We start from the raw sequence: 25,317 nt of genomic DNA, 5'->3' as shown, positions 1-25,317 counted from the left end.
TTGGTACGGTCCGACCCATCCTTTTTCCGCGCCGCATTTACGTAATTCCGCTTCCGGCGTCTGGCTCAGTTCCGCCATGGCCTCCTTGGAAGTCAGACGTAGTCCTCCCAGGTCTCGGCGGGAGCTGGAAGTGCGCAGTCCGCGACGGGACAGATATTCGGTGCTTTTACCCACCTACAACGAGCGCGAGAACCTGCCACTCATCGTGTGGTTGCTGGTGAAAAGCTTCTCCGAGAGGTAGCGCACCAGATTTCCCTCCCCGAGGAATGAGATGAGCTGGCTTCCCCGGCCCGGGTGTCTGCAGCTGGCTGCGCGAGGCGGCCCTGTCCAACCTTCTTTGCCGAAGGCCCAGGGAGAGGGCTACCCTGTGAGGGAAGCAGAGACGGATGCTTGTTGGGTTTTCTTCGTGTCCTGGGTTCTCATTCCTGCCCATGGGTTTTGTGAGACACTCATTTATTATGAAGTACTCGCGTCCCCCGCCTTTCGTAGAAAGGTTGGCCACTCTTTTACTTGGAAGGGAGGCTGAAAGCGTGACCCCACTCCTCCCTCTAGGCGGTCAGCATCTGTGGCAAGAGCCAGGAGTCCAAGCGAGAGCGTTCACTCTCCACTCCGCTGCCGAGTGCTTATATAAGCATGAGGTTTGGTGTGTGTGGGTTAGGGAGCTATTGCTGGACACGATAACCTTTCTGGAAAGGAGAGAGCAGAAGGGCATCTTCGCTGATCACTGGTGAATGTTTGATGTGATTGTTAGAACCGGGATGGGGGGTGGGTGGAGTTCGAATTTGGAAGTGTGTTAATGCAGTGTTTTTAAAAACTGCAAAAAATCCTCGAGTCAGTACGGAGTAACTTGTTTTACGATTGCACAAATGGGATCATGCTGTGAAATCTTTGAATACTTTTTTTCATATTAATATATCCAAACATAGCAAATTACTTTGGAAGTTAGGTAACATTCCGTATGGCTGTGTTATTGAATCAGGTCATGGCAGTGAGCTGGATTATTTCCAGCGGCTTTTGGTTGTTTTTGTTTTTTGACTTTTGCTTTGCAAATGAGAACAAGGACTTTGTTCACACTATATTTTCCAGCTAAATTTAGAAAAGTGCTTGACACATAGCGGTGCTCCTTTATAGCATCAGTGTTGGCAGCAGACACACTCATACTTTTACTTGTGTACTGGGGATAAATTATTGGAGGTAGGATTGCTAGGTAGACAGAAATGTGCTTAAAATGGACAGTTATTGCCAAATTGCTCTGAAGAAAAAAAGGGTTGTACAAGTTAGGACTCTCCATTCTTCACAATTGCTCTAAAGAAAAAAAAAGATTGTACAAGTTAGGGTTCTCCATTCTTCAGAGGGCCTGTTTTCCCATCAGCCAGCCAGCCTGAGCATTATGAAACTTGACATTGCTGGAAGCGCCCATTTGTGAAAAGCATTGCTATTTTGATTGTATTTCCTTGCATAACTGCCTGCACATGCCTTGCCCCTCAAAGTTTTAAAGTTTTTGTTTTTCCTGTTTACTATTTTAATTTTGATTTTTATAAGCTGTAAATTAAATTAACTGTCATACAACCGATCTCGTTCAGGGCTTGTATTCTAATTTTGCAAATTTTTTTGTTGCCTTAATTTTTTTATGTAGTACAGTTTATCTTTACTTTTAATGGTTTGTGAATGAATCTTTTAAGATCAAAATGAAGTTTGATAAAGGAAACAAAACTTTTCTTGTCAGACGCAATCAAATTACCTGAAGTTAGCCCAGTTTGGTATCTTTAAGCTGCCTCACCCTCAGGTGGTGTAGCTGCTTTGAAGTGGTAGGAGACAGTAATTTGCTTTTAACGATCCCATTTTGTTTATGGAATTTCTCTTTCAACACGTCTATTAAAATCACCTTACATATTTTGGCATGTAAAGGCACCAGCGCCCAAATTTAAGGCACAGTGGGAAGCCAAAGTCATTGTGTCTACTCTTGGAGAATAGATAACACAGGATTTTGCTTTCTTGTCTTAAAAGTTTGCTGGGGCTGACTTGTTAAAGCCTTTTAACAGTGGAATATGTTTTCTGGTTGATTTTCTTGCATATGTTTCTTAAAGCAGGACCAAGAGAAAATGGAATGTTATGTCGTAGGTATTGGGCTGTGTCTCCTCTTCTTTCCCCTTAACTTTTCCTTATAAAATTAATTTTTAACATGTCTTTAAAAAGGGAGGGAGTAGGGGGTGACCACATGTACAGCCATGTAGTATTTATCCACCAAGTATTGTGTTGGTTTGTTTTTAGACTAGAAACGTACCACCTGAGGTTAATGGGAAGTAACAGATGTTAATTCTGAAGTGCAGTGGAATCTTTTGTAATGCTACTCTGCTTTTGTTTTTTTAATTTGATAATGTGAAGTAGTAATAGGCACAACTATTTGAAATTGTGGTTTAAGATTGTGTCACCATTCTAAAATAGGTTTTTTTTAAGGTGAAATTAAATCAGATTTATATTTGATTATTCTATTTGGATCAAACTAACAAGAATAATCACTCAGTTACTCAGGTTTGAGTTAACGTGTAAAGTACTTTTGAAATATTTTATGTAACTAAGATTTGCTATTAAGGTTCAGAATTCTATTTCATATAGCTGGGCATGGAGGCTCATGTCTGTAATCCTAGTACTTTGGTAGGCTGAGGTGGGCAGATCACGAGGTCGGGAGATTGAGATCATCCTGGCTAACACGGTGAAACCCCGTCTCTACTAAAAATACAAAAAATTAGCCTGGCATGGTGGCAGATGCCTGTAGTCCCAGCTACTTGGGAGGCTGAGGCAGGAGAATTGCTTGAGGCCAGGAGATGGAGGTAAGCCGAGATTGTGCCACTGCACTCCAGCCTGGCGACAGAGCAAGACTCCATCTCAAAAAAAAATTTCATGTGATACATGGGTCATTACCTGATTTTCTTTTGAACTAAAATGTATGTTCTCTGGGTAAGAATTCTTTAATATCTCAAGACATTAGCATGTTTCAGCAACATACTGGGTTTGCAGGTAAAGTACTAAATGTTTGACATTTATTTCATTTGATAATTGAAGTTTTCCTCAATGATTAATATAGCAATAAATCTCCACTTATACTTTTAAGGAATTAGTAATTTTTAAATTACTTTTAAATTTGAGAACACTGACATCAATTATTAATACAAATTTAATTTTTTTAGTGGAATCAACTATGAAATTATCATCATAGATGATGGAAGCCCAGATGGAACAAGAGATGTTGCTGAACAGTTGCAGAAGATCTATGGGTCAGACAGAATTGTAAGTTATACGAACATTTTTCTGTCATATGAATTGTGATTATGTAGGGGAAAGATGAGACATGAACAATGCTTAAATTCAACCTATCTGTTTAGAAACTGAAAAGATAAAGAGCAACTTAACACATTTGGGATTTAAATGTATTTTCATTGTCCGTAAAATGTTACGTATCTTTGGTATGTTGGGTCAATGGTTATTTTACAGCAAAGAGTGTGCTTTTGGATAAACTCTGTTTATGACTAATTCTGCAGATAAATATTCTTGAAGGGCAAAAATTAAAGCATGATACTGAATTGACAAGGAATATTATAGAATTGGGTTGTAATTGGTAGTGTGTGTTTTAATCTTTCTTGCTCCCTTTCGGTAAGTATTCTCATATTTTCATTAGAGAATACTGCCTGAAATTAAGAGCTTGTAGGTAGAAAAAGTTATTGTTTTCTTGTGAAACATTAATGACTTCTCAAAGTACTTGCCATTTTTAGTCTATAGAATAGTCTTGTGGAGGTAGATTGACTTTCTTAGTCCTAAACTTTAGATTTTCCACTATACTTTGAAACTTGTTATTCTAATATAGAAGTTACTTAGGCAGATACAGAGTTTATTTTATAATGGCTTCATGAATTTTATTTTTGGTCGCTGGTTTGGATTTATAAGTGTTTATGTATGCTTGTGAGCACTTTTATAATTTATATTCATAAATAATTACAGACCAGAGTTTTTCAGTCTTGGCACTATTGACGTGTGGACAGATTAATTCTTTACTGTGGGGGTTGTCCTGTGCGTTGTAGGATGTTCAGCACTATATCTGGACTCTCCTCGCTAGATGCCATTAGAAACCCTCCTCCCCACTTGGCAACCGCAAATGTTTGGATATTGTCAGATATTTCCTTAGGTGAAAAATTATCCTTTGCCTCCAGTACAGAACCATTGGTGTAGAGAAAGAAGTCCCTTTGAGAACCTTTATTGTTACTTACAATTCAAGAAATGGTAAATTAATTGTCATTCTAAAAAAAACAGTCATCCGGTCTAAATATTCTTGATAAATCTCAGTAATAGAAATACTTTCTACTTAGAGGTCAGTGTCAGTTGTATGAGGTCTTAGTGGCAAGAGTTCTGAAGGAACTGTGTTACTCACTACATGGTAAATCTGTACTACAAATTCTTTCAGTCTGTCTCACAGATGAGTAACTCAGGTCTGTCACGCCTCAAGTCTTCTCTGAAAATCTTCTAATGGATAGGAATACAGAAGGAGGTAAAAAGTTGACAAATTTTCAGGCTTCTAGCAGAGTCTTTCGGTAATGCTAGGTTCGAATTTTTGGCCGGTAGCTCCCCAGGTTTTCTTTTAGAAGCCCAGGGTGAAGGCCACTGATTCACAACATTCTGAGTTATGTGCTGCCATTTAATCTGGGACCATCAACCAGACAACATTTTGAATACTTTTGGCATAAAACCTCAGTCTTAGGATGTGATTGATTGATTTTAGGGAATGGTTACTAAACCTTTCAAATTTTGAAACAAGGTTGTCTTCAAAGGCATTTTTCCTATCAACCCGATAAAATTCAAAATGAGAAAAGAATTTGTATTCACTGTTGTGATTTCCCTCTACTACCAGATAAAATTCCTTATTCATTCATTGTTTTATGACATTTAAATAAGTTAAATAGAAAGTGACTTAAAAAAAAGAAAAACAGTGTTAATCCATGCTAGGGCTGACACTTGCTTTCAGTGACATACGTATGTTTAGTTGGGAAGATGAGGGATTATGGAAACCATGTTAGAATACCTCAGATAAAGTATTCACCACAGATGCTTTGTCAGCCTTTCAAACTGGCTGAAATGAATCTTTCAGAAAATAAGCCAAAGAAGATATTTTTTAAAATTCTGTAAGTGACACAACTGAAGCAAGAGGTTAGGTCATTTTTAATGACCTAACTAGGTAGGACCATAGAGAAATTTGGGGCACTTACTCTGAACTATTCACAGTGCTTACAAGGCAGAGATCCGAAATTGTGAAGGACTTCAAGTGCCCTATGTTGAATGTTTCTGTTTGGTTTATGTAGTTTGTTTCATCCTCCAACCTGAGATCAGATAAAGTCATTGCTATTTTGTCATATTGTCTTCCAGCGTTGTTGAGGTAAAATTGACAAAGTTACATATATTTGAAGTATGTAATGCGATGGTTTGATACACGTATACATTCTGAAATGAATACCACATTTGGAGAATGAATCTGTCCATCACCTCACTTAGTTACCCTTGGGGGCAAGTTGACAGTGATGAGGACGGTTAAGATCTGCTCTCTGTCAATTTCAAGTATATAATATGATACTATTAACTATAGTCACCAGCCTCCGAACAACCTATGCCAAGACTACACCAGCCAAAGTGCAACACACAATTGACCCAATAACTTGACCAACGGAACAAGTTACCCTAGGGATAACAGCGCAATCCTAGAGTCCATATCGACAGTAGGGTTTACAACCTCAGTGTTGAATCAGGACATCCTAATGGTGCAGCAGCTATCAAGGGTTCGTGTGTTCAACGATTAAAGTCCTACGTGATCTGAGTTCAGACCGGAGCAATCCAGGTCGGTTTCTATCTAATTCCTTCCTGTAAGCTCTTACAAGACAGAGGTGTATTTTATCCATCTTTATGCAACATGTACTTTGCTATAGATGTAAATTATGACTTAAAAATTTTTAAATGTGAGGACAGTGGAGTAAGTGTAGAGGATTTTTTTTTAGCAGTTAGAGTTAGATTGTTATCAGCTTAAAATAGCCTATTATCACTATAAGATGGGTTTTGTAAGTCTCATGGTAATCATAAAGGAAAAGCCTAAAGTAGATTCACAAAAGATAAAAAGTAAGGAATCAAAGCATAATAGTACAGAAAATAATCATAAAGGAAAGGAGAAAGGGAAAGAAGCAAAAGATCTACAAAACAACTAGAAGCAATTAACAAAATGGCAGTAGGAAGTTCTTACATGTCAGTAATTACCTTGGATATAAAGGGATTAAATTCTCCAAAGACTTGGAGTGACTGAATGGATTTTTTAAAAAAGAGCCAACTATATGCTTCCCACAAAAGACTTGAGTTGTGAGGACACACATAGACTCAAAGTGAAGGGATGGAAAAAACATTCCATGCAAATAAAAACCTCCAGCAGATTGCATGTAGTGAAAAAAAAAATTCATCCTGCTTTAATTGAAAATGCTTTGTTGAGAGATTTGCAGTCAGAGGCAACCTGCTTATATACCGGCAAGTGTAGAAGGGGACAAGATAGACAAGACATGCTCACTAATGAGTCTACCTGAACCCCATACCTCAGAAACACAGGGCACAGTGAGAACTTTGGCATTCGACTTTTTAAGTGTCCAGCCAAAAGGAAAAACTAAACAAATAAAGTCAGGCTCCAATTATTAAGCAAAAATATTTAGAAGGACTAAATTATTGACAAATAAAAAGAGAAAGAATTTAATTAGGAATATGACATGTCCTTGGACCAGTAGAGGAGATGAGGTCATCCAAGCATAAGGTTAAGATAAGTTAATAGAGGAAGAGTCACATTAGTATTCAAAACCCAAAGGGAATTGAGAGAACAAACATCAGATTTCCCAAGAAGGTGTGAAATAATGAGGTAAGTCCTACATTTTTCTAGGAAGGAATCAATAGGTTTAAAAGGAAATTCAAGTATAGATGTAAGGACATGTTATTTAAAATAGTGAGTGACAACAGAAAAAAAAAATTTTTAATTTTGATTTAGAGTCGGGGTTAAAGAATCATGCTTTGCCTCAGAAGTTATGTTAAACTATTTGGTTTGTTACCAAATGCTTTTTTTTTTCTTTTGGCAAAAAAACATTAACCATACTCTGCTTTAAGTTCTAATAAGTGCAACAATATTTCTATTAAAATGAGTATGCATCTTTGAATAAAATAAAATTTAACATAACATTTCTGTTTCTTTGTGTAAAACGCTGTTTCTTATTTTACAGCTTCTAAAACCACGGGAGAAAAAGTTGGGACTAGGTAAGTCGCGGAACCTCTAACCCCTCATACCTGCTACTTGCCTGGTGACATGATCCAGTGTGTGTTTGCCCAGTTTGGAATAGAGCCAAAATACAGTAACTTACTGTGATGGTTTTTAATGATCTTAATGACATTTAAATGGTATAACTTGGGTTGCCTGTATAAGTCAAGGCCCACTCAGGAAAATGGAAACCACTGTAAGTCTTTCAGCGTAGGGAATTTAATACTGAGTCTCTGGTTACACTGGTGAAGGAGTTCCTGAGAAACCAAATGGAGTAGTGAGGCTACTAAGATTAGTAACAGCTGGAGGTCACTGCCACCCCTAGGGATGGAGCAACATCAGGATGAGATGTTTTAAGAGCCTAAGAACCTGGGCTGCCCAGAGGGAGCTAGAATGATGGGGTGGGGGCTGCCTGGCAGGAGCTAGAACTGTGGGAAATTCCCACTCAGAGGTAGGGGTTTCTCCATGTTGGTCAGTCTGGTCTTAAACTCCCAACCTCAGGTGATCTACCTGTTTCAGCCTCCTAAAGTGCTGGGATCACACGTGTGAGCCACTGCACCTGGCCAATTTTTTGTATTTTTAGTAGAGATGAGGTTTCACCATGTTGGTTAGGCTGGTCTCGAACTCCCTGACCTCAAGTGATCCACCCATCTCAGCCTCCCAAAGTGGTGGGATTACAGGCATGAGCCACCACACCCAGCCGATATTCACTTCTTAACAAAATAAGTTAGAAGAGTTCAGCCTTGCTCATAAAACACTTGTGAGGTGTCTGAACTAGAGAAGGCAGGAATCCCCAAGTCCTGCTCCTTACCAGTTACCCTAGCCTGCCAAGTCCCTGTGGGACTTTGAGGCATGGAGCTGGCTAAGTAATTGTCAGCAAGGCCTTTGGCCCCCAAATACCAGAGCAAGGGTCTAGCGTACCAGGCGTACAGTGTAAAAGACAGTGTGTGGCTTTTGTGGAAATGGACTTAGAGCTGGGAAGAGCAGAAGCAGGGAGCCTTGTTAGGTAGTCATCTAAGCATCAGAAGGTAGCACCTGGAACTAAGTGAAGATCGACAAGAGAAAGGGAATTGAAATGTTTTGGATGGTGAATCAATAGGACTTAATTATAGTTTAGAAGTTATGGTTAAAAGTAGGAAATTAGGAGTCATCTCTAGACCTGTGGATGGAGCAATTGGATAGTTGGTGCCATTTCCTGGAGATGTGGCCTGTAAGAGAGAGGTAGAGAATTGGAAGATGATTTTGCAATGTTATCTTTGAGATTTCTGAAATACCCACAAGGAGATATTAAGTGGGAAGCTGATTTGTAAATGTGGTGCTCTAAGGAAGGGTCTGACTTCATCAGTCTCTTAGGGGGATGCTAAGGAAACACCAGATGGGTTTTTAAAGCATGAGAATGTGATGATTGCTACATAATCTCAGACTTTTGAACTTATAAACTATTTGCTCAACTGAAATAGAGGTATGATCTCTTCTATTAAATTGACATCTGAATGGGGGTGTGTGGCCAGCTACCTTCTTGATTATATATGTAATATACATGAACCTGTGTACTTAAGGTGAAAAATACCAATTTATTAATATCACTTTTAGAGGACTAATGTGTGCTCTTCAGGTGCTAAACAATTTCCTCCATGTTCTAATGTGTATGTTAAGATTTCTGTTGACTTTCTTGAATGGATATACTTTCATTTTTAGGAACTGCGTATATTCACGGAATGAAGCATGCCACAGGAAACTACATAATTATTATGGATGCTGATCTCTCACACCATGTAAGTGGTATGTTTCTTTATTAGCTATTTATGATAACCTTAGCCTATTTTACTGACTTTACTGTTTATTCTTTCCAAATTTCAGCCAAAATTTATTCCTGAATTTATTAGGTAGGTACTGTTTCTAATATTTGAAAGAAATATGACTGGAACCGTTTATCTTACTGGTTTGGGGCTTATTTTCATTTTTTATTAATCAAAAATATACGTACTATTTTTTTCTATCAAAAATATAAACAAAGCTTGGGAGGTCAAGGCAAGAGGGTTGCTTGAAGTCAGGAGTTTGAGACCACCCTGGGCAACAAAACAAGTCCTTATCTCTACAAAAAAAATAACAAAAATTAGCCAGGTACAATGGCATGCGCCTGTAGTCCAGCTACTCAGGAGGCTCAGGTGGGAGGATCACATGAGCCCAGGACTTGAAGGCTGCAGTGAGCTATGATCATGCCTCTGCATTCTAGTCTTGGTGACCCTAAGACAGAGTGAGACCTTGTCTGTAAAATATTTATCTGTATATATAGTAGACACACACACATAACACACATTTGAGACTAAATGATGTACTTTAGGAGTCCTGAGGAGCAAATCAATAGGTAGTTCCTTTGTTTTCTGAATTCTTTCAGACCACAGAAAAAGGTAGAAGATGGCTTCTTTGATAAATGGAATTAAACCTTGAGTTATTAGAGTAAAACACCATGAACAAAAGAGTTTATTCCAGGAATGCCAGAATGGCTTATTATTGGTAATCACTCATAATTCATTCATTATGTTAACAAAGTAGTGTGGTTAAGTCTATAGATGCTAAAGGAGATATTATTTACTACCATTTTCTAGTTAAAAATTTAAGAATAGAAGGAAACCTCTTAAGGTAATAAAAAATAACCCAGTCCTAATACAAATATCACACCAAATAGTGAAATGCTGAATCATTTCCAGTAAATTCATTAAGATAGGCATGCTAGCTATCATTAAACATGGAAATGTTAATACAGTAACACAAGAATTTAGTTAAATATTAGTAAAGTATACATAATTTATTTGTAGGCAATATAATTATATTCTTAGCCCAAAGATCACAAAACCTCTGTGAATAAGATTTTGGAAGCTGTTCTGAGTTTAAGCTAGATACACAAAAACAATCAGATTATTGGCCCTCCAGTTTAGAATAGTTCAGGGAGTTCCCACTAACATCTAGGGAAAAATTCAAGCTCATTCCCTTGTCCCTCAAGCCCCTGTGTGTTTGTTGGCCTCTGCCTCCCTTTCGGACCTCTGTCTTGTGCTCCTTCCTCTGTCTTGTGCTCCTTCCTTTCCTTTCCATGCCATAAGCATGCTTCTGAGTTCACAGAGTTCTATTTTCCTTTGCCTGAAATGCTGTTTCCATGCTCCTTGATGACCATCTGCTGCTCATCCTTCAATCTCTGCATAAAGTCACCTTATACCTTTTATGCTTGTATCTCCAGTACGCAAAAGCCTCTTTCACCTCTAGAGTAGAAAATGGGCAAAAAGATACAAACAGACCATCTATAGGAGAAATCCAAATGGCTAATAAAAGAAGACGTTCTTCCTGGGATGTAGTCAAGGAAATAAACACAAAATAACTGCGTGTTACCATTTTATTATCCATTAGTTTAACAAAGTTAAAAACTTTTAGAGCAGTAATATCCAGTACCAACAAGATGGTAAAAAGTGAACACACAAATATTGCTGAAGGAAGTATAAGTTGCTATAACCCTTTTGGAAAATACGTGTTCGAATTTGGGAAAATACGTGTTAGAATTAAAAATACTCAGGCTTCATTTGGGCAATTCCAGTATATTCCATTTTGGGGAGTCTAAGCAGTAATACATTTATAAAAATGTTTATTGTGGCCAGGCACGGTGGCTCATGCCTGTAATCCCACACTTTGGGAGGCCGAGGCAGGCGGATCATGAGGTCAAGAGATAGAGACCATCCTGGCCAATATGGTGAAACCCCGTCTCTACTAGAAAAAAAAAAATTAGCCGGGCATGGTGGCACTTGCCTGCAGTCCCAGCTACTTGGGTGGCTGAGGCAGGAGAATCACTTGAACCCGGGAGGTGGAGGTTGCAGTGAGCCAAGATCTCGCCATTGCACTCTAACCTGGCAACAGAATGAGACTCCATCTCAAAGAAAAAAAAAAAAGGTTTATTGTAGCACTGTTTATTGTGGTTGAGAGAGGGGGCACCATGGAGACAACCACAGAGGTGTGTGAGTTGAATATTTTATGAAGTAGTTTTGCAACTATTAAAAAGAATGGGAAAGAGCTCTCTTGACCTATAGGGATGTCTATGATTCCATGACTTGCATTGTTTTTGTTTTATGATGGAAGCTCGATCTGTCATCCAGGCTGGTGTGCAGTGGCACAATCTCACTCAGTGCAACCTCCACCTCCTGGGTTTAAGCAGTTCTCTTGCCTCAGCCTTCTGAGGAGCTGGGAATACAGGCACGTGCCACTAAGCCTGGCTAATTTTTGTATTTTTAGTAGAGACAGAGTTTCACTATGTTGGCCAGGCTAGTCTCGAACTCCTGACCTCAAGTGATCCACCCACCTCCCAAAGTGCTGGGATTACAGGCATGAGCCACCGCATCTGACTCCATGATTTGTGTCATTAACTGACAAAGGCCAGGTCACAAAATGTACTTTTTTTGCATTCCAATTTTGTAAATGCAGCCAAAAATCCTAGGGGTATATGTGTGTATTTATCTTTCTGTAGGCAAAGACAAGTGTAGCAGGACATCAGGCTGTTTTTTAGTATTATTTGCTTCAGAGAAGGCAAGAACAGAATGGAAGAGTATTGGGAAAATTGAGAGACAAGGTCTTCCGTTGTCACCCAGGCTGGAGTACAGTGGCACAATCACAGATCACTGCAGCCTCAACCTCCCTGGGCTCAAGCGATCCTCCCATTGCAGCCTCCCAAATAGCTGAGACTAAAGGCATGTGCCACTGTGCCCGACTTTTTTTTTTTTTTGAGATGGAGTCGCCCAGGCTGGAGTGCAGTGGTGTGATCTCGGCTCACTGCAACCTGCCTCCTGGGTTCAAGCAGTTCTCTGCCTCAGCCTTCTGAGTAGCTGGGATTTCAGGCGCCCGCCACCGCGCCAGGCTAATTTTTATATTTTTAGTAGAGATGGGGTTTCACCATCTTGGCCAGGCTGGCCTTGAACTCCTGACCTTGTGACCCACCCGCCCCGGCCTCCCAAAGTGCTGGGATTACAGGTGTGAGCCACTGCACCCAGCCTGTGTTGGCTTCTCTTAAAAGTTTTGTGTACCTCATGAAAATGATGTTGAAATGGCTTTTTCTAATTGACAGCTAATTTATTCTACAGGAAGCAAAAGGAGGGCAATTTTGATATTGTCTCTGGAACTCGCTACAAAGGAAATGGAGGTGTATATGGCTGGGATTTGAAAAGAAAAATAATCAGGTAGGTACATGGGTTACAACTTCTTCATTAGTATAACTACTGGAAGTGTATTCATAGCAAGTATTTGGATTAGCTGTCATGCTGCCTGGGATTTGTGGGATCAGGTTATAATTTCTGGTAAATATTCCCAGATAGTTTCTTACGGTTTTTCCTGTGATTAGAGCCTGGATGTTTTTTATTAAGGAAAAATCAGCATAAACCTTTGGACCTTTGGTAGAAATAGCCTCATTCAGCAAAAGTTACTATACTGGACCTCCAGTTTTAATTTATGTGACCTGTTCCATACTTTTAGACTAAATATGTAGGGTTTCTCCCCATAATTATAGTGTTACTTTAATTAAGATCGATTTCAGACAGACCTGGGTTAAAGTCTCAGCTCACTGCAACCTCTGCCTCCTGGGCTCAAGCGATTCTCCTTTCTCAGCCTCCTGAGTACCTGGGACTGTGGACACGCGCCACCATGCCTGGCTAATTTTTGTTTTTGTAGAGATAGGGTTTCACCATGTTGCCCAGGTTGCCCTCGAACTCCTAAGCTCAGGTGATCCGCCTGCCTCAGCTTCCCATTAGCTGGGACTACAGGCACACACCACCATGCCCAGCTAATTTTTATATATTTTTTAAGATTTTTATATATATTTATATATATGTATTTATGTTTATATATGTATATTTATATATATATATGTATACTTTTTTTTTTTTTTGGTAGTGATGGGGTTTTGCCATGTTGCCCAGGCTGGTCACTCCTGCGCTTAAGTGATCCACCCATCTTGGCCTCCTGGGATTACAGGTGTGAGCCACTGCGCCTAGCCAGGTCTCCTTTCATTGACTAAAAATTTCTCTTTTGTTTTAGATAAATAACATTTTTATGAAATTAATGTTACATTTATGAAATTAGTATAGCATTTTAACACTGTTCTTCAATGTGTTTCTCTTGTTTATAAATTGTATTTTGTAAAGAAAATCTGATTGTTTTATTTGGCAGCCGTGGGGCCAATTTTTTAACTCAGATATTGCTGAGACCAGGAGCATCTGATTTAACTGGAAGTTTCAGGTACAGTGAAAATTTCCACTATTTTTATATAACTTCTTGGCTAACTTTCTTTACAATGGATATTTTAAAGAAACACTTTACATTTCCACCTTGTATGCATACTGGGATACTAAAAAGGCAGACTAAAATTCCTAGAAGTTGCTAATGAAGCCTAAACATATCAAGGAGACATATTGTGCTTTTCCTTTAAAAAGTTGAAGGCAGTTAGGTTTGTGTACTTTTTAACATTAGTATTAAGGCTCAACTGCTCTTTGGAACATTGCTATTACTGATAATCTGTTCCAAAGAACAGCACATACTTCAGTAATTTTCTGCATTTCATGTGAATACTAACAGCATTGTCCACAGAAAAGGTTAAACTTTTTAATATTTATATAGAGCTCTCTCAGTTACCTTGTTCTCCATGTTTAAGGAAATTGTTGTTGTTGTTTAATTTGGTCAAAGCTTCGGTCCCGGCCGGGCGCGGTGGCTCAAGCCTGTAATCCCAGCACTTTGGGAGGCCGAGACGGGTGGATCACGAGGTCAGGAGATCGAGACCATCCTGGCTAACACGGTGAAACCCCGTCTCTACTAAAAAAAATACAAAAAATTAGCCGGGCGATGTGGCGGGCGCCTGTAGTCCCAGCTACTCGGGAGGCTGAGGCGAGAGAATGGCATAAACCCGGGAGGCGGAGCTTGCAGTGAGCTGAGATCCGGCCACTGCACTCCAGCCTGGGCGACAGAGCGAGACTCCGTCTCAAAAAAAAAAAACAAAAAAAAACAAAAAAAAACAAAAAAAAAAGCTTCGGTCCCTCTGAGTTTTGTGTATGTGTTTCTGGGTGTATGGGGTGGTGTTCTAGATTTGCTGTAGTAGATGTGAGCTGCTTTGTGTGACTGACCATGGCAAATGACAAAACTTGCCAGATTTTTTTTTAATCTCTGAAACTAAAATGCACCCCTGCATCTACTTTAGTGGCCCCAAGCCCCTCATACATTACTTAATAATTTATATTCGTTGATACTTCTTTCCACTAAATAATGTTGATTGTTCGGTCCTTTGCTTAATGCAGGAAAATTTAAGTCCTTAAATGTGAGAATTGACACGCACACACACAAATTAGGACCTGGCTGTTAACAGTCAAAAAAAAAAAATGAAGCCTTTCTGGAACTAAAAAGCAAATAGACTGGAGAGCTGAACTTGGGGATGAAAGAGAGGGGAGGCTATACGCTAAGGCTAAAGAGTCATTTGTGATATGATTAAGATCTCTGCGATGGCCAGTGGCTGGTGGATGGACAGTGGCTTGCGCCTATGATCCCAGCACTTTGGGAGGCCAAGGCATGTGGATCACTTGAGGTCAGGAATTTAAGACCAGCCTGGGCAACATGGGGAAACCCTGTCTCTACTAAAAATACAAAAATTAGCCGGGTGTGGTGGCGTGTGCTTGTAATCCCAGCTACCCAGGAGGCTGAGGCAGGAGAATCGCTTGAGGCCCAGAGGCAGAGGTTGCAGTGAGCTGAGATTGCGCCACTGCACTCCAGCCTGGTGACAGAGGAAGACTGTCAAAAAAAAAAAAAAAGGCTGGGCGTGGTGGCTTATGCCTATAATCTCAGCACTTTGGGAGGCCGAGGCAGGTGGATCACAAGGTCGGGAGATCGAGGTCATCCTGGCTAACTGGAACCCTGTCTCTACTAAAAATACAAAAAATTAGCCGGGCATGGTGGTGTACCTGTAGTCCAAGCTACTCGGGAGGTGGAGGTTGCAATGAGCTGAGATTGTGCCACTGCACTCCAGCCTGGGCAACAGAGCAGGACTCCATCTCAAAAAAAAAAATATATATATATATATATCTCTGATTGCCACGTGGCAACAATGCAAAGAATAGTGGCACTCACAAAATCTCTGTACAGAGGGAAGGGCCAGTGTGGATTTCACAGGCCACAGTTTTGATGGTTTTGAATAAAAACTCAGGGTAACTGGTTGTGGAGATAGAGGTTGTGAAGAAAAACCCACACGGAGAGGAATGGGGTGAGGGTGCTTTGCTGCATCAGAACCATACAAGGATTAGTGGAGGGGATGGGGTTGAAGGATGGCCTGGGAGTTCTGGATTTTCATGTATTGAGAGCAGTGATTAGCTGTGTTCTGTATAAATGACAGAGCAGCCAAACAGACAAAAATGAACCTGTTAATTGCACAATGTTTTTTTTTTTTCTTTCTGAGATAGGGTTTCGCTCTTGTTGCCCAGGCTAGAGTGCAATGGCACGATCTTGGCTCATCACCACCTCTGCCTCCTGGGTTCAAGAGATTCTCCTGCCTCAGCCTCCCGAGTAACTGGGATTACAGGCATGTGCCACCATGCCCAGCTAATTTTGTATTTTTAGTAGAGACGGGGTTTCTCCATGTTGGTCAGCCTGGTCTTGAAATCCTGACCTCAGGTGATCCTCCCACTTCTGCCTCCCCAAGTGCTGGGATAACAGGTGTAAGCCACCGCACCTGGCCCAAAAAAATTTTTGAATAGTTAAATCTCATTGTCTTCTCATTAGAGTGGTGGTTTCTTAAATACACGCATTCAAGTTCACTTGTTGGTAGACAAAGTTCATTTTTGTCATTAAATCCCTAGATTTAGGAAGCAGGTGCTTTTTACTAAATAACAGGAATCCTGGAAAGGCTACAGTCTAATATAAAGCCATTTAATAGCATAGATCACCTGGATCCTAATCCTATTTATGGGATTATATGGCTTCATGTAACATTTTACTTTACTAGCCGCAGTGTTAAAGATATCATGTGGCTGGGGAGGAGGGAGGTGGCAGTGAAAAGAAATCTTAGAAAATGATTCTTAAGGGGAATAAAGCAACTCTTAAAGTCAGGAAATATTTCATAGCCTAATCCCAATTTTAAAGTAATGCTGGCTGGATGTGGTGGCTCACACCTATAATCCCAGCACTTTTGGGAGGCCTGTGATGGGAGTGTATCTTGAGCCCAGGAGTTCAAGACCCCAGCTCTGGCAACATAGTGAGTCTCCATCTCTACAAAACCTAAAAAAAAAAAAAAAAAATTCTAAATTATTCTAAGTTATTTAGCAAATATTTAATGGCCTTTCTTGCTTAGGATAAATTTTTTTTTTTCTTTTTTTTTTGAGGCGGAGTCTTGCTCTGTCGCCCGGGCTGGAGTGCAGTGGCCGGATCTCAGCTCACTGCAAGCTCCGCCTCCCGGATTTAGGCCATTCTCCTGCCTCAGCCTCCCAAGTAGCTGGGACTGCAGGTGCCCGCCACGTCGCCCGGCTAGTTTTTGTATTTTTAGTAGAGACGAGGTTTCACCGTGTTAGCCAGGATGGTCTCGATCTCCTGACCTCGTGATCCGCCCGTCTCGGCCTCCCAAAGTGCTGGGATTACAGGCTTGAGCCACCGCGCCCGGCCTAGGATAAATATTTAATGGCCTTTCTTTCTTAGCCTGGCATGGTGGCACGTGCCTGTGGTCTCAGCTATGTGGGAGGCTAAGGTAGGAGGATCTTTTGAGCCTGGGAAGTTGAGGCTGCAGTTAGCCATGGTTGTGCCACTGTACTCTGGGCAACAGAGTGAGACCCTGTCTCCAAAAATACAAATATATAAATAAAGGTAATGCGGAAACATTGTCCCATCGGTATCATAGTTCTTCGCACCCCACCATCCCAGTGCTCACTCCCCTAACAGCATCTGACATATATCTTATTGAGTTTTTAAGTTCACTCCTTAACCCCAAAACATAAAATAGTACCTGATACCCAGTACATTGGTCAATAAATATTTGTTATTGAATAAATACTGCTACCATCAGATTCTCCTCTCTCCATATTTATTCCAAATTTATTCCTTTGAATCCTTAAGGAAACTATGTGGATAAAGGAATGCACACACTAAGCTGTCATGTTTTTCTAAGGGCTGTACTGTCCTATACCCACTTCATAATCAAAAGATAAGGTCGCCTTAGAAGTCTGAGGGAAAAAAATGTGGATTCAGGGTGAAACCCTGAGGCATAGTAGGTCCAGATGGCCTTAACTTTGAAGACAACAAAATTACACCAAACTGCCTCTTCCTGCTTTCTCCCCTCTCCCCACAAAAAAAGGTAGAAATCGCTGCCTCCCTACCAACTGAAAACTGATCTTTAAAAAAAAAAAAAGTAAAGTGTCTGTGACTCTGAAAACAGGGAGCTCCCTGCTATTTAGTTACTGAAGAAGGTTCTTGGGTTTACCCCTGGACTGCCCAACTCCGCTGTCTTTGTAAATCTGGTGTTTGGCCTGCAGTCCATCTAAAGTTAGGCTGCACATTCACCCACTGTTAAGTGTCTATCTGTGACCTCAATTGGTGATAGGTGAATCCACCAGGATTGTTTTTATCCTGTGATGCCTCGTTCTGTTTTAACCAAGCTTCCCAAGCTCATCCTAGAGCAGCTTATCCTAGGGAATTTATAAAGGAAATCATGAGAAATTGAAACTCATCATAAACATTTATTGGGAAATGACTTAATTATGAGATTCTTTCTTGTCATCTAATACATATTGTTGCTTCATCATCATCTGTTCACCCAGTTGTTTCAATATTTGGAACAGTTTCTTTCAACCTTAAAGTTTAGGAAAATCTTAAATAATGGATGGTTCTGCATCAAATGATTCATTTTACTGTATTTCACTAATTTCTGATAGTATGATGGGAAAATAATTCTATAAAAGATATTAAGAATTCATTTTCAAAATTATTCTAAGTTATTTAGCAAATATTTAATGATCTTTCTTGCTTAGGAGAAATGTATCATAATCATCAAGTGTGCGAGCTTTTCTGTTTACCAATGGCCAGTGAAAGTTTTAGGCTTTATACATACCAGTGAACTCTTTGAAAGGTCAGGATACATGTAGGCACGTGTATTTATCCAGATGTTGATATATATTTTGATTTCTTACAGATTATACCGAAAAGAAGTTCTAGAGAAATTAATAGAAAAATGTGTTTCTAAGGGCTACGTCTTCCAGATGGAGATGATTGTTCGGGCAAGACAGTTGAATTATACTATTGGCGAGGTATGCAACTGATGCTAAATAGTATGTCATGTTCCTGGTAAAGGAGCAGTAAGGTTTAGAATTTTTGTAATATAAAGTTTAACTTTCGTAACTGCTAAATTGTGGAGGTCTCCTAGTTGTTTAGAATGTTCATGCACAAAGGGTAAAAATTCACATTAGTACATTTGAACAGTAAGATTTAAAACATTAACAGTCAGCATTCTCTTTTAAATAATTAAAAGTTCCTGGTACTTTCTCAATCCTAGCCCTTTCTTCTAACCACTCAGCATTATGGACTGAGTCTCTTTGCTTCTCTTCCTTTTGTCACAGCCAATGGCCACCATACTTTAAAATGAATGATGAGTTCTGTATGTCCATTTCCTGTTAGTCAGTGAAGATCAGGAATTACAGAGCAAGGGAGTGGTGATCTATACTATTTAGGGCTAGTGAGTGAGCTCTTAGGGTAGGGAAGACTCTCCTCATTTAATAGTAAAACTCTTATTCAGAGCAAGAAAATACCTAACGTGGAATGTCACTTTTCTTGTGGAAGTTACAAGCTATTTTACTTAATGCTAAACCATTATAGCTAAATTTGACAACTGAAAAATCTGAGCAAAAGGCCATTTTACTTTTGGAGTATAATTTTTCCTTGAAATGCAAACTGAAACTTGAGTAAACCAAGATAATACCTAGAATCAGTGCTTTTTAAAACAGTTGTAGATTTGGTTCATATGACCTATCTTTAGATAATGCATGTTTAATTTTAAAGACTTGGAGATACACACAGTTGCTTTAAGAATCCCCTAATTTTATACTTACTTTAAGGACCTCTGTTGTAGTACTAATCCTATTTCTGTTGTGTTGGTAATGTGGTATACCTGCTAAGCTGCCTAATTTTTTTTAAAGACTAACGTTAATTTTATTTTTTTTTAACTAGGTTCCAATATCATTTGTGGATCGTGTTTATGGTGAATCCAAGTTGGGAGGAAATGAAATAGTATCTTTCTTGAAAGGATTATTGACTCTTTTTGCTACTACATAAAAGAAAGATACTCATTTATACTTATGTTCATTTCAGTTTATACATGAAAGAAGCCTGGTTACTGATTTTTATAAAATGTACTCTTAAAGTATAAAACATAAGGTAAGGTAAATTTCATGCATCTTTTTATGAAGACCACCTATTTTATATTTCAAATTAAATGATTTTAAAGTTGCTGGCCTAATGAGCAATGTTCTTAATTTTCGTTTACATTTTGCTGTATTGAGACCTATAAATAAATGTATATGGGGTTTTTTTTGGGTTTTTTTTTTTGCATAAAGTATTGCTGACTTCATTAGAGTATGTGAATGTAGAATTTTTTACATGGGGAATAATTTGAAATAGTCTTTATAAAAACTGGAATCATAGATCTTTACACCTAATAGGTATCAGAAGTAAGATAATGTTAACTGATGAAATGTTTATGGCTGTGTCTGTAGGAATTGAAAAAGAAATACATACCTCTGCCCTTTCCTTAAAAATGTATCTCAAATTTCTTAAACTAGAAAATACATTTAGAGCAGGCATTTACAGTTGGGTTCTTTTCAGCTGTTGAATTGATGAATCATTTCATCTACCAAAGCAGGTCTATTTAAAATGCATATTGTGAATTGGGAAACAATTTGGCAGCAGTTGATTACATAGCCGTTTCTTTTCTCTTTTAAAAGAGTAATAACCTCTATCAGTAAGGAAAAATATTAATGACACTGAGGCAGAAACTTTAGCTGCTACAGTAATTATTAAACATCTTACTGAATTATATAACAATTTTTTTCTCAAAAGACTTGTTTTCATATTACTTAAAGACCCTCAGCAAAGCTCACATCCCTACTAATTTGAAAAATCTCTGCCTTAAGCTCTTCTCTCCATTTAGAAAAGTGTTCTGCCAGTTAAAATTTAGGCTAAGCTATCCAATAAAGCCAGGGCAAATATTACGTTTACCCACTTTCTCTAAAGTAGGTATTTCAGAAGAGATCAGTTAATTTCTCACTGTAGCATAGGTTATGGTCATGTAGTATCTTTTAAAATTTGAGTAAGAGCATGCTTTGAGCAAGTAAGTTTAAGTTGACTTTCTTCTAGAAATAAAAGTAAGAGTGTCTCTAAATTACTTATTGAACAATATTCCTAATTACTAGATTTTCCTGGCTTCATTTGGCTGCTGAAGAAATTGAGGCCAGGCACAGTGGTCCATGTCTGTAATTCCAGCACTTTGGGAGGCCAAGGCAAGAGGATGGCTTGAGCACAGGCGTTTGAGACCAGCCTAGGGAACATAGGGAGAGCCCCTCTCTACAAAAGTAGAAAAAAATAAGCTGGGTGTGGTGGCACTCACCTGTGGTCCCAGCTACTTGGGAGGCTGAGGTGGGAGGCTCACTTGAGTCTGGGAGGTCAAGGCTGCAGTGAGCTCTATGATCATGCCTGGACAACAGAGTGAGACCCTGTCTTTTTTAAAAGAAAAAATTGAAAGTCTAATTTTTCATTTGCATTTCTGACAGATTCTACCAGAAATGAATCCCAGACTATAAAACCTGTGGTGTCGTTTCGAACATTAAAACCACCCCTTCCCACACTTCTATAGTTGAACCCATAGTACACATTCCAATAAGGACCACTCTTGTTCTGTTTCCCTTATGTCCAGAGCTGTCCAGCTGGCCAGTGAGGGACCTGCCTTCCTTGGGGAAGAGACTTCTCTCATTCCTAACAAGAAAATTCATCAGTGCTTGATGTGAAATTAGTTTTAAGCTAAGATAATAGAAATGTAATATTCTCAGGTTTTTTGGAGAGGTTAGAATTCATTTTTTCTTAACCTAAACTCAAAGTTGAGTTCTCAGTGTCAAGTATGTGGAGCAGAAATTAAGTAACAACCTTAGAGAACCTACTATAGAGATAGTACTGCCTTCTCAGATACTAAGTAGATAATGTTTGCCCTTTAAATCTTTTCAGTTATTCCCACAATCACTATCACAACACTGTCACTCTTGGAATGTATCATAGAGAGAGTATTTGAGCAGTGAAGCCTCAAAGCATTTGGAAGCCATTTAGAAAAGAATCTGGAATATTTAGATGCATTTTTGTAGTAAATCTGGTGCTTAAACACTGCAAAATTAAATATTTACATCTGAATTCAGCATCCCATTTTGCTTTGTAAATGAGGCCAAAGATGAAATCCAGATGTTTTCCCTTTGTATTTGTATTATCACTATATGGAATCTACGTATATCTAAGGAAAACTAAACTTAAACTTACTTTATTTCATTAGTTTTTGTCTGTCTTCTGCAGTGTGTAATTAGATTCTTTATCTTTAGTTCTCTGAATCAAATGCTTTGCCCCAACCCCTTTTTCCACGACTTTTTTCAGCTGTTTTCCCTTGAAGTAGTGACTTGGTTTTTAAAGATACATTTTATCACAATTGCAGAAATGTGTTGTATAAAAGTTTGTTAAACAGGGCTAACTGAAGTCTTAGGCGTTGAACAGCTATGTGTAACCACAATTTATACTACTTGCAGCGAACTCAGATTATTTTCGGATGTTAAGTATGGCCTGAAACTATGTTAACTTGAAATGTAAAGAAACAGCAAAGGACAGGTGTATTAACATAAAAATCAACATATTAAGGAAACAGGCTTGGTTAATTCTTCACTATTGACATCTATTACTTGTCAATACATTTAACCAACCAATGATAACTTTAAATCATAATGATACTTCAACCAACCTTTTAAGGTTGGTTCAAACGTGTTGAGGAGATAATGTATTGGTTGGGATTGACCTAAATTTACAAGGCAACCATGTGCTGTTTTATGCTACCCAGATTGCAGGAGGACCAAAAGCTATGTCCCTGGGACTACAAAGTGTGTTGTTTTAAGGATCGTGTGCAGAGAGCCAATGCGCCTGTGGCAACATCACTTCTCATCCTGAAGTTTCACCAGTTGGGTGGCCTCAAGGCACTAGGATTCCTTTTTTTTTTTTTTTTTTTTTTAATTCAGGTCAAAGAGAAGAGTCCATCCTGTGACTGGGAAGAATGTCAATTCACAGGGTAACGGCGGACCTTAATAAAATCTCGGCCCCTCTGCACCGAATACCCCACTAGGAAGGGCTAAGGCATCCATGGGGTTGTGTCTCATCTCAAGTCGCTGTGTGAAGTACGAGGCCCTCACACCTCATTTAAGGAAGGAGGCGTCAGGGGCGACCGGCCAGGTGTCCCGGCGCCTTCCCGCCGCTTCTCAGCCGTGGAAGCGCGGGCATCTGAGCACGTGGAGCCGCCCCCGGCCGCCCCGCACACCCCTCCCACCAGATGTAGTCCAGGCCCAGCTGGGCCCGCGCAGGGATCCCCAGCACGGCCACCTGACTGAGTGCTGGGCGTGCTGCGGCCCGCTGCTTCTGCCTCCGCAGCCGGCGCTGCGGCCAGAGGAAGGCGCCCGCCAAGCACACGGGCCCCGGGAGCGCACTGCGGCCATTATCCGCGGCGCCTCCTAGTGGGTCAATGGCAAATCCGCCTGGTTCTCGCGAGAGCTCCCCCCTTCAGTGGGGATTATATAATTTGCCTCAGGCGGGGGTGGGGGTGCTGAGAGCACCCTCCCTCAGGAAAAGTTAGGTGCAAACATAGGTGGGAGTGAGAGGAACCCCCCCTGGGGAAAAAGGGGTTAGGGGTGCTGTCTCCACTGCCCCCCCTACTTAGCTGGACAATGAGTCCTCTTATGCTAATGAGGCACTTACGTCACTTCCGCTCTTTCTCGGCCGCCATTTTGGCTAGGGCAGGTTCGGGGACTCGGTCCGAGGCGCTTGTATTGTCTGCTGAGGGGAGACGCGGGATCAGCCCCCTCCCCCGCCCGTTGCCGCCGCCGCCTCCGCCGGCCCGGTCTCCCCTCCGCCGCCCGCCGGGATCCATGAGCTGAACTCCCGCCCCCCCGGCCGCCGCCATCTTGTGCCCCCTCCCCCTCCCGCAGGCAGCGCTAAGGGGGATTTTGGCGTCTTCTCAGACACAGCTCCCTCTCTCGGTCCCCGCTGCTGAGGAGCGAGAGGAGCGCGGCCGCCGCCGCCCGCGCCGGTGAAGCCGCCTCTCCCACACCCTCCGTCTCCTCCCTCCGCCCCTCCTTTGTCTGCACCGCTCGACGACGCCGCCGCCGCCCGCCGCTCTGCTGCGCCCGCCGCGCCCCCCGGCAGCACCCGCGGCCGCGGCGCGAGCCGGAGTCCGCCGAGCCGGAGCGCGACGAGGCCCCGGGCGCGCCCTCCCCGCTGTCGCCACCGCTGTGCCGCCGCCATCCGCCCGCCGCCGCCGCCGCTGTCCGGCCCCCGAGCACGCCGGCCCTGCGCGCGCCTCGAGGCCGAGTCAAGGTAAGCCCGGCGCCGCCGCGCGCGGACCCGCGGCCCTGCCCTGCCTCCCGACCCCGGCCCGCGCGGCCACCAGCCCAGCCCGGCCCCGGGCGCGGGCGCATTGTTGTTCGCATCGCCGTCCTCCAGCCGCACACACGCTCCTTCGCACACCCCGGCGCGGACCGGTCGCCCGTCCCGGCACGGACCGCTCCCCGACTCTGCTCTGGAGGTCCAGGCGCCCCCTCCTGCAGCCCGACCCCCTTCTCCGCTCCGTGATCCCACCGAGGCCAGCAGCCTGCCTGGCCGCCGGGAGCTTTTGCAGCTAAGGGCATCTCCCCCACCCCGCCCCCAGCCAGAACCGAGCTTCTCCCATCCCTGGAACTAATCCTGTCCGCCCCCCACCCCCAAAAGAAGCCCCCCCCACGCACACCCCCATGCCTGGAACGAGCCTTCTGCCAGGTCTGCCCACCCTTACCTGGGGGAGGGGGGACGGAGTTGGGGGGGCGGGGAGCATGCATGGCATGGAGTGAAAGTCTTTGCCTCCCCTGTGCAATCCTTCCTCCCCAACCTGCCAGCTTCCCTCCTATCCTGACCACAGTTCACCACCATCCGTTTTCCCCAGTCTCAGCTGCCTGGTCAGCACCTCTTTCGAACATTCTGAGCCCCAACTTTGCAGTAAGATGGTAGAAAATGGAAACCCAGAGAGCTGCAAAAAGATCTTCTTTTAATGTAATGAATGGGGAGTAGTTTTTGTGAACACCCTCGTATTCACCTCTTCTTTCCTCTGGGTGGCCTGGCTGCCTTCCCCTCCCCCCCAACCTTGATCCCTGTCTGCTGGAAAAGGCGCGATTGCTTCTCTTCCTCTTCTGCCCAAGACCAAGACTGTAGGTCTGATATCCTTTTTAGCCACACACACCCCCCACACACCCACGAGTCTTCTTAATCTTCTTGCATTTACCAATTCCTCTGGACACTTCTTGCCATAACCCCATTTCACAGACAAAGGCTTAGGAGGGAAAAAGAACCAAACTATTTCAGTGTTTGCCATGTTAATGATGTCCATCCCCACACACCCAGTTCCCATCCCTGATGCTTCTTGTGCCTGTATCTTGAACCTTCAGAATGGAAAAAAAAAAAAAATCTCTTGGATAGCTTGATACAGTTTCTTTAGAAATCTGCATTGTTGCTTCTGGTTTATGGCCATGGAGAAAATACCAGCCCCCACCCAAAATGCACCGCAGCCAAGTCGGCTAAAGGCGATGAGTGTTGGAGTCAGTAGGGGGCGCATTCTCTGCACTGGGTAAGGCTGCAGAGGGGGGAAGGGCCCCCGAGCTAGAACAGGATGTGCTTCACAGCGCCTTCTACAGACC

The 25,317-nt window shown here is 41.7% G+C and overlaps 3 protein-coding genes across 6 annotated transcripts in view; 2 read left to right on the top strand and 1 right to left on the bottom strand.

Annotated features, from left to right (window-relative positions):
• Window positions 1-45: 45 nt before the first annotated feature.
• DPM1 (dolichyl-phosphate mannosyltransferase subunit 1, catalytic) lies at window positions 46-19,896 on the top strand. The gene is made up of 9 exons (XM_033186738.1): window positions 46-237; window positions 3,189-3,288; window positions 7,284-7,317; window positions 9,017-9,093; window positions 9,179-9,204; window positions 12,436-12,531; window positions 13,517-13,585; window positions 18,501-18,615; window positions 19,532-19,896. Exons 1-9 carry the CDS (start codon window positions 77-79, stop codon window positions 19,634-19,636), a joined length of 783 nt encoding a protein of 260 aa, XP_033042629.1. The 5' UTR covers window positions 46-76; the 3' UTR covers window positions 19,637-19,896.
• Window positions 9,785-24,419, bottom strand: LOC117068931 (spidroin-1-like). 2 transcript variants are annotated; one of them, XM_033186739.1, is made up of 2 exons: window positions 23,351-24,419; window positions 9,785-10,657 (listed from the first exon to the last, which is right to left on the bottom strand). In XM_033186739.1, the coding sequence occupies exon 1, from the start codon at window positions 24,277-24,279 to the stop codon at window positions 23,587-23,589; it is 693 nt and encodes a 230-aa protein (XP_033042630.1). In that variant the 5' UTR covers window positions 24,280-24,419; the 3' UTR covers window positions 9,785-10,657; window positions 23,351-23,586. The 2 variants fall into 2 exon arrangements, with proteins under 2 accessions (XP_033042630.1, XP_033042631.1); XM_033186740.1 differs by having other exon boundaries at window positions 9,785-10,575.
• ADNP (activity dependent neuroprotector homeobox) overlaps window positions 23,368-25,317 on the top strand; it is a 44,054-nt gene continuing 42,104 nt past the window's right edge. For 2 of the 3 annotated variants that reach the window (XM_033186734.1, XM_033186733.1), the window contains exon 1: window positions 23,368-23,968. The gene's annotated coding sequence lies outside the window, so the exon portion shown is untranslated. The remainder of the gene's footprint in view (window positions 23,969-25,317) is intronic. The other variant, XM_033186735.1, reaches the window with a different exon arrangement.

This window comes from Trachypithecus francoisi, unplaced genomic scaffold, assembly GCF_009764315.1.
Source record: "Trachypithecus francoisi isolate TF-2019V2 unplaced genomic scaffold, Tfra_2.0 Lachesis_group21, whole genome shotgun sequence".
In the NCBI taxonomy this organism is placed as follows: domain Eukaryota; kingdom Metazoa; phylum Chordata; class Mammalia; order Primates; family Cercopithecidae; genus Trachypithecus; species Trachypithecus francoisi.
This window is presented reverse-complemented; position numbering and strand designations above follow the sequence as displayed.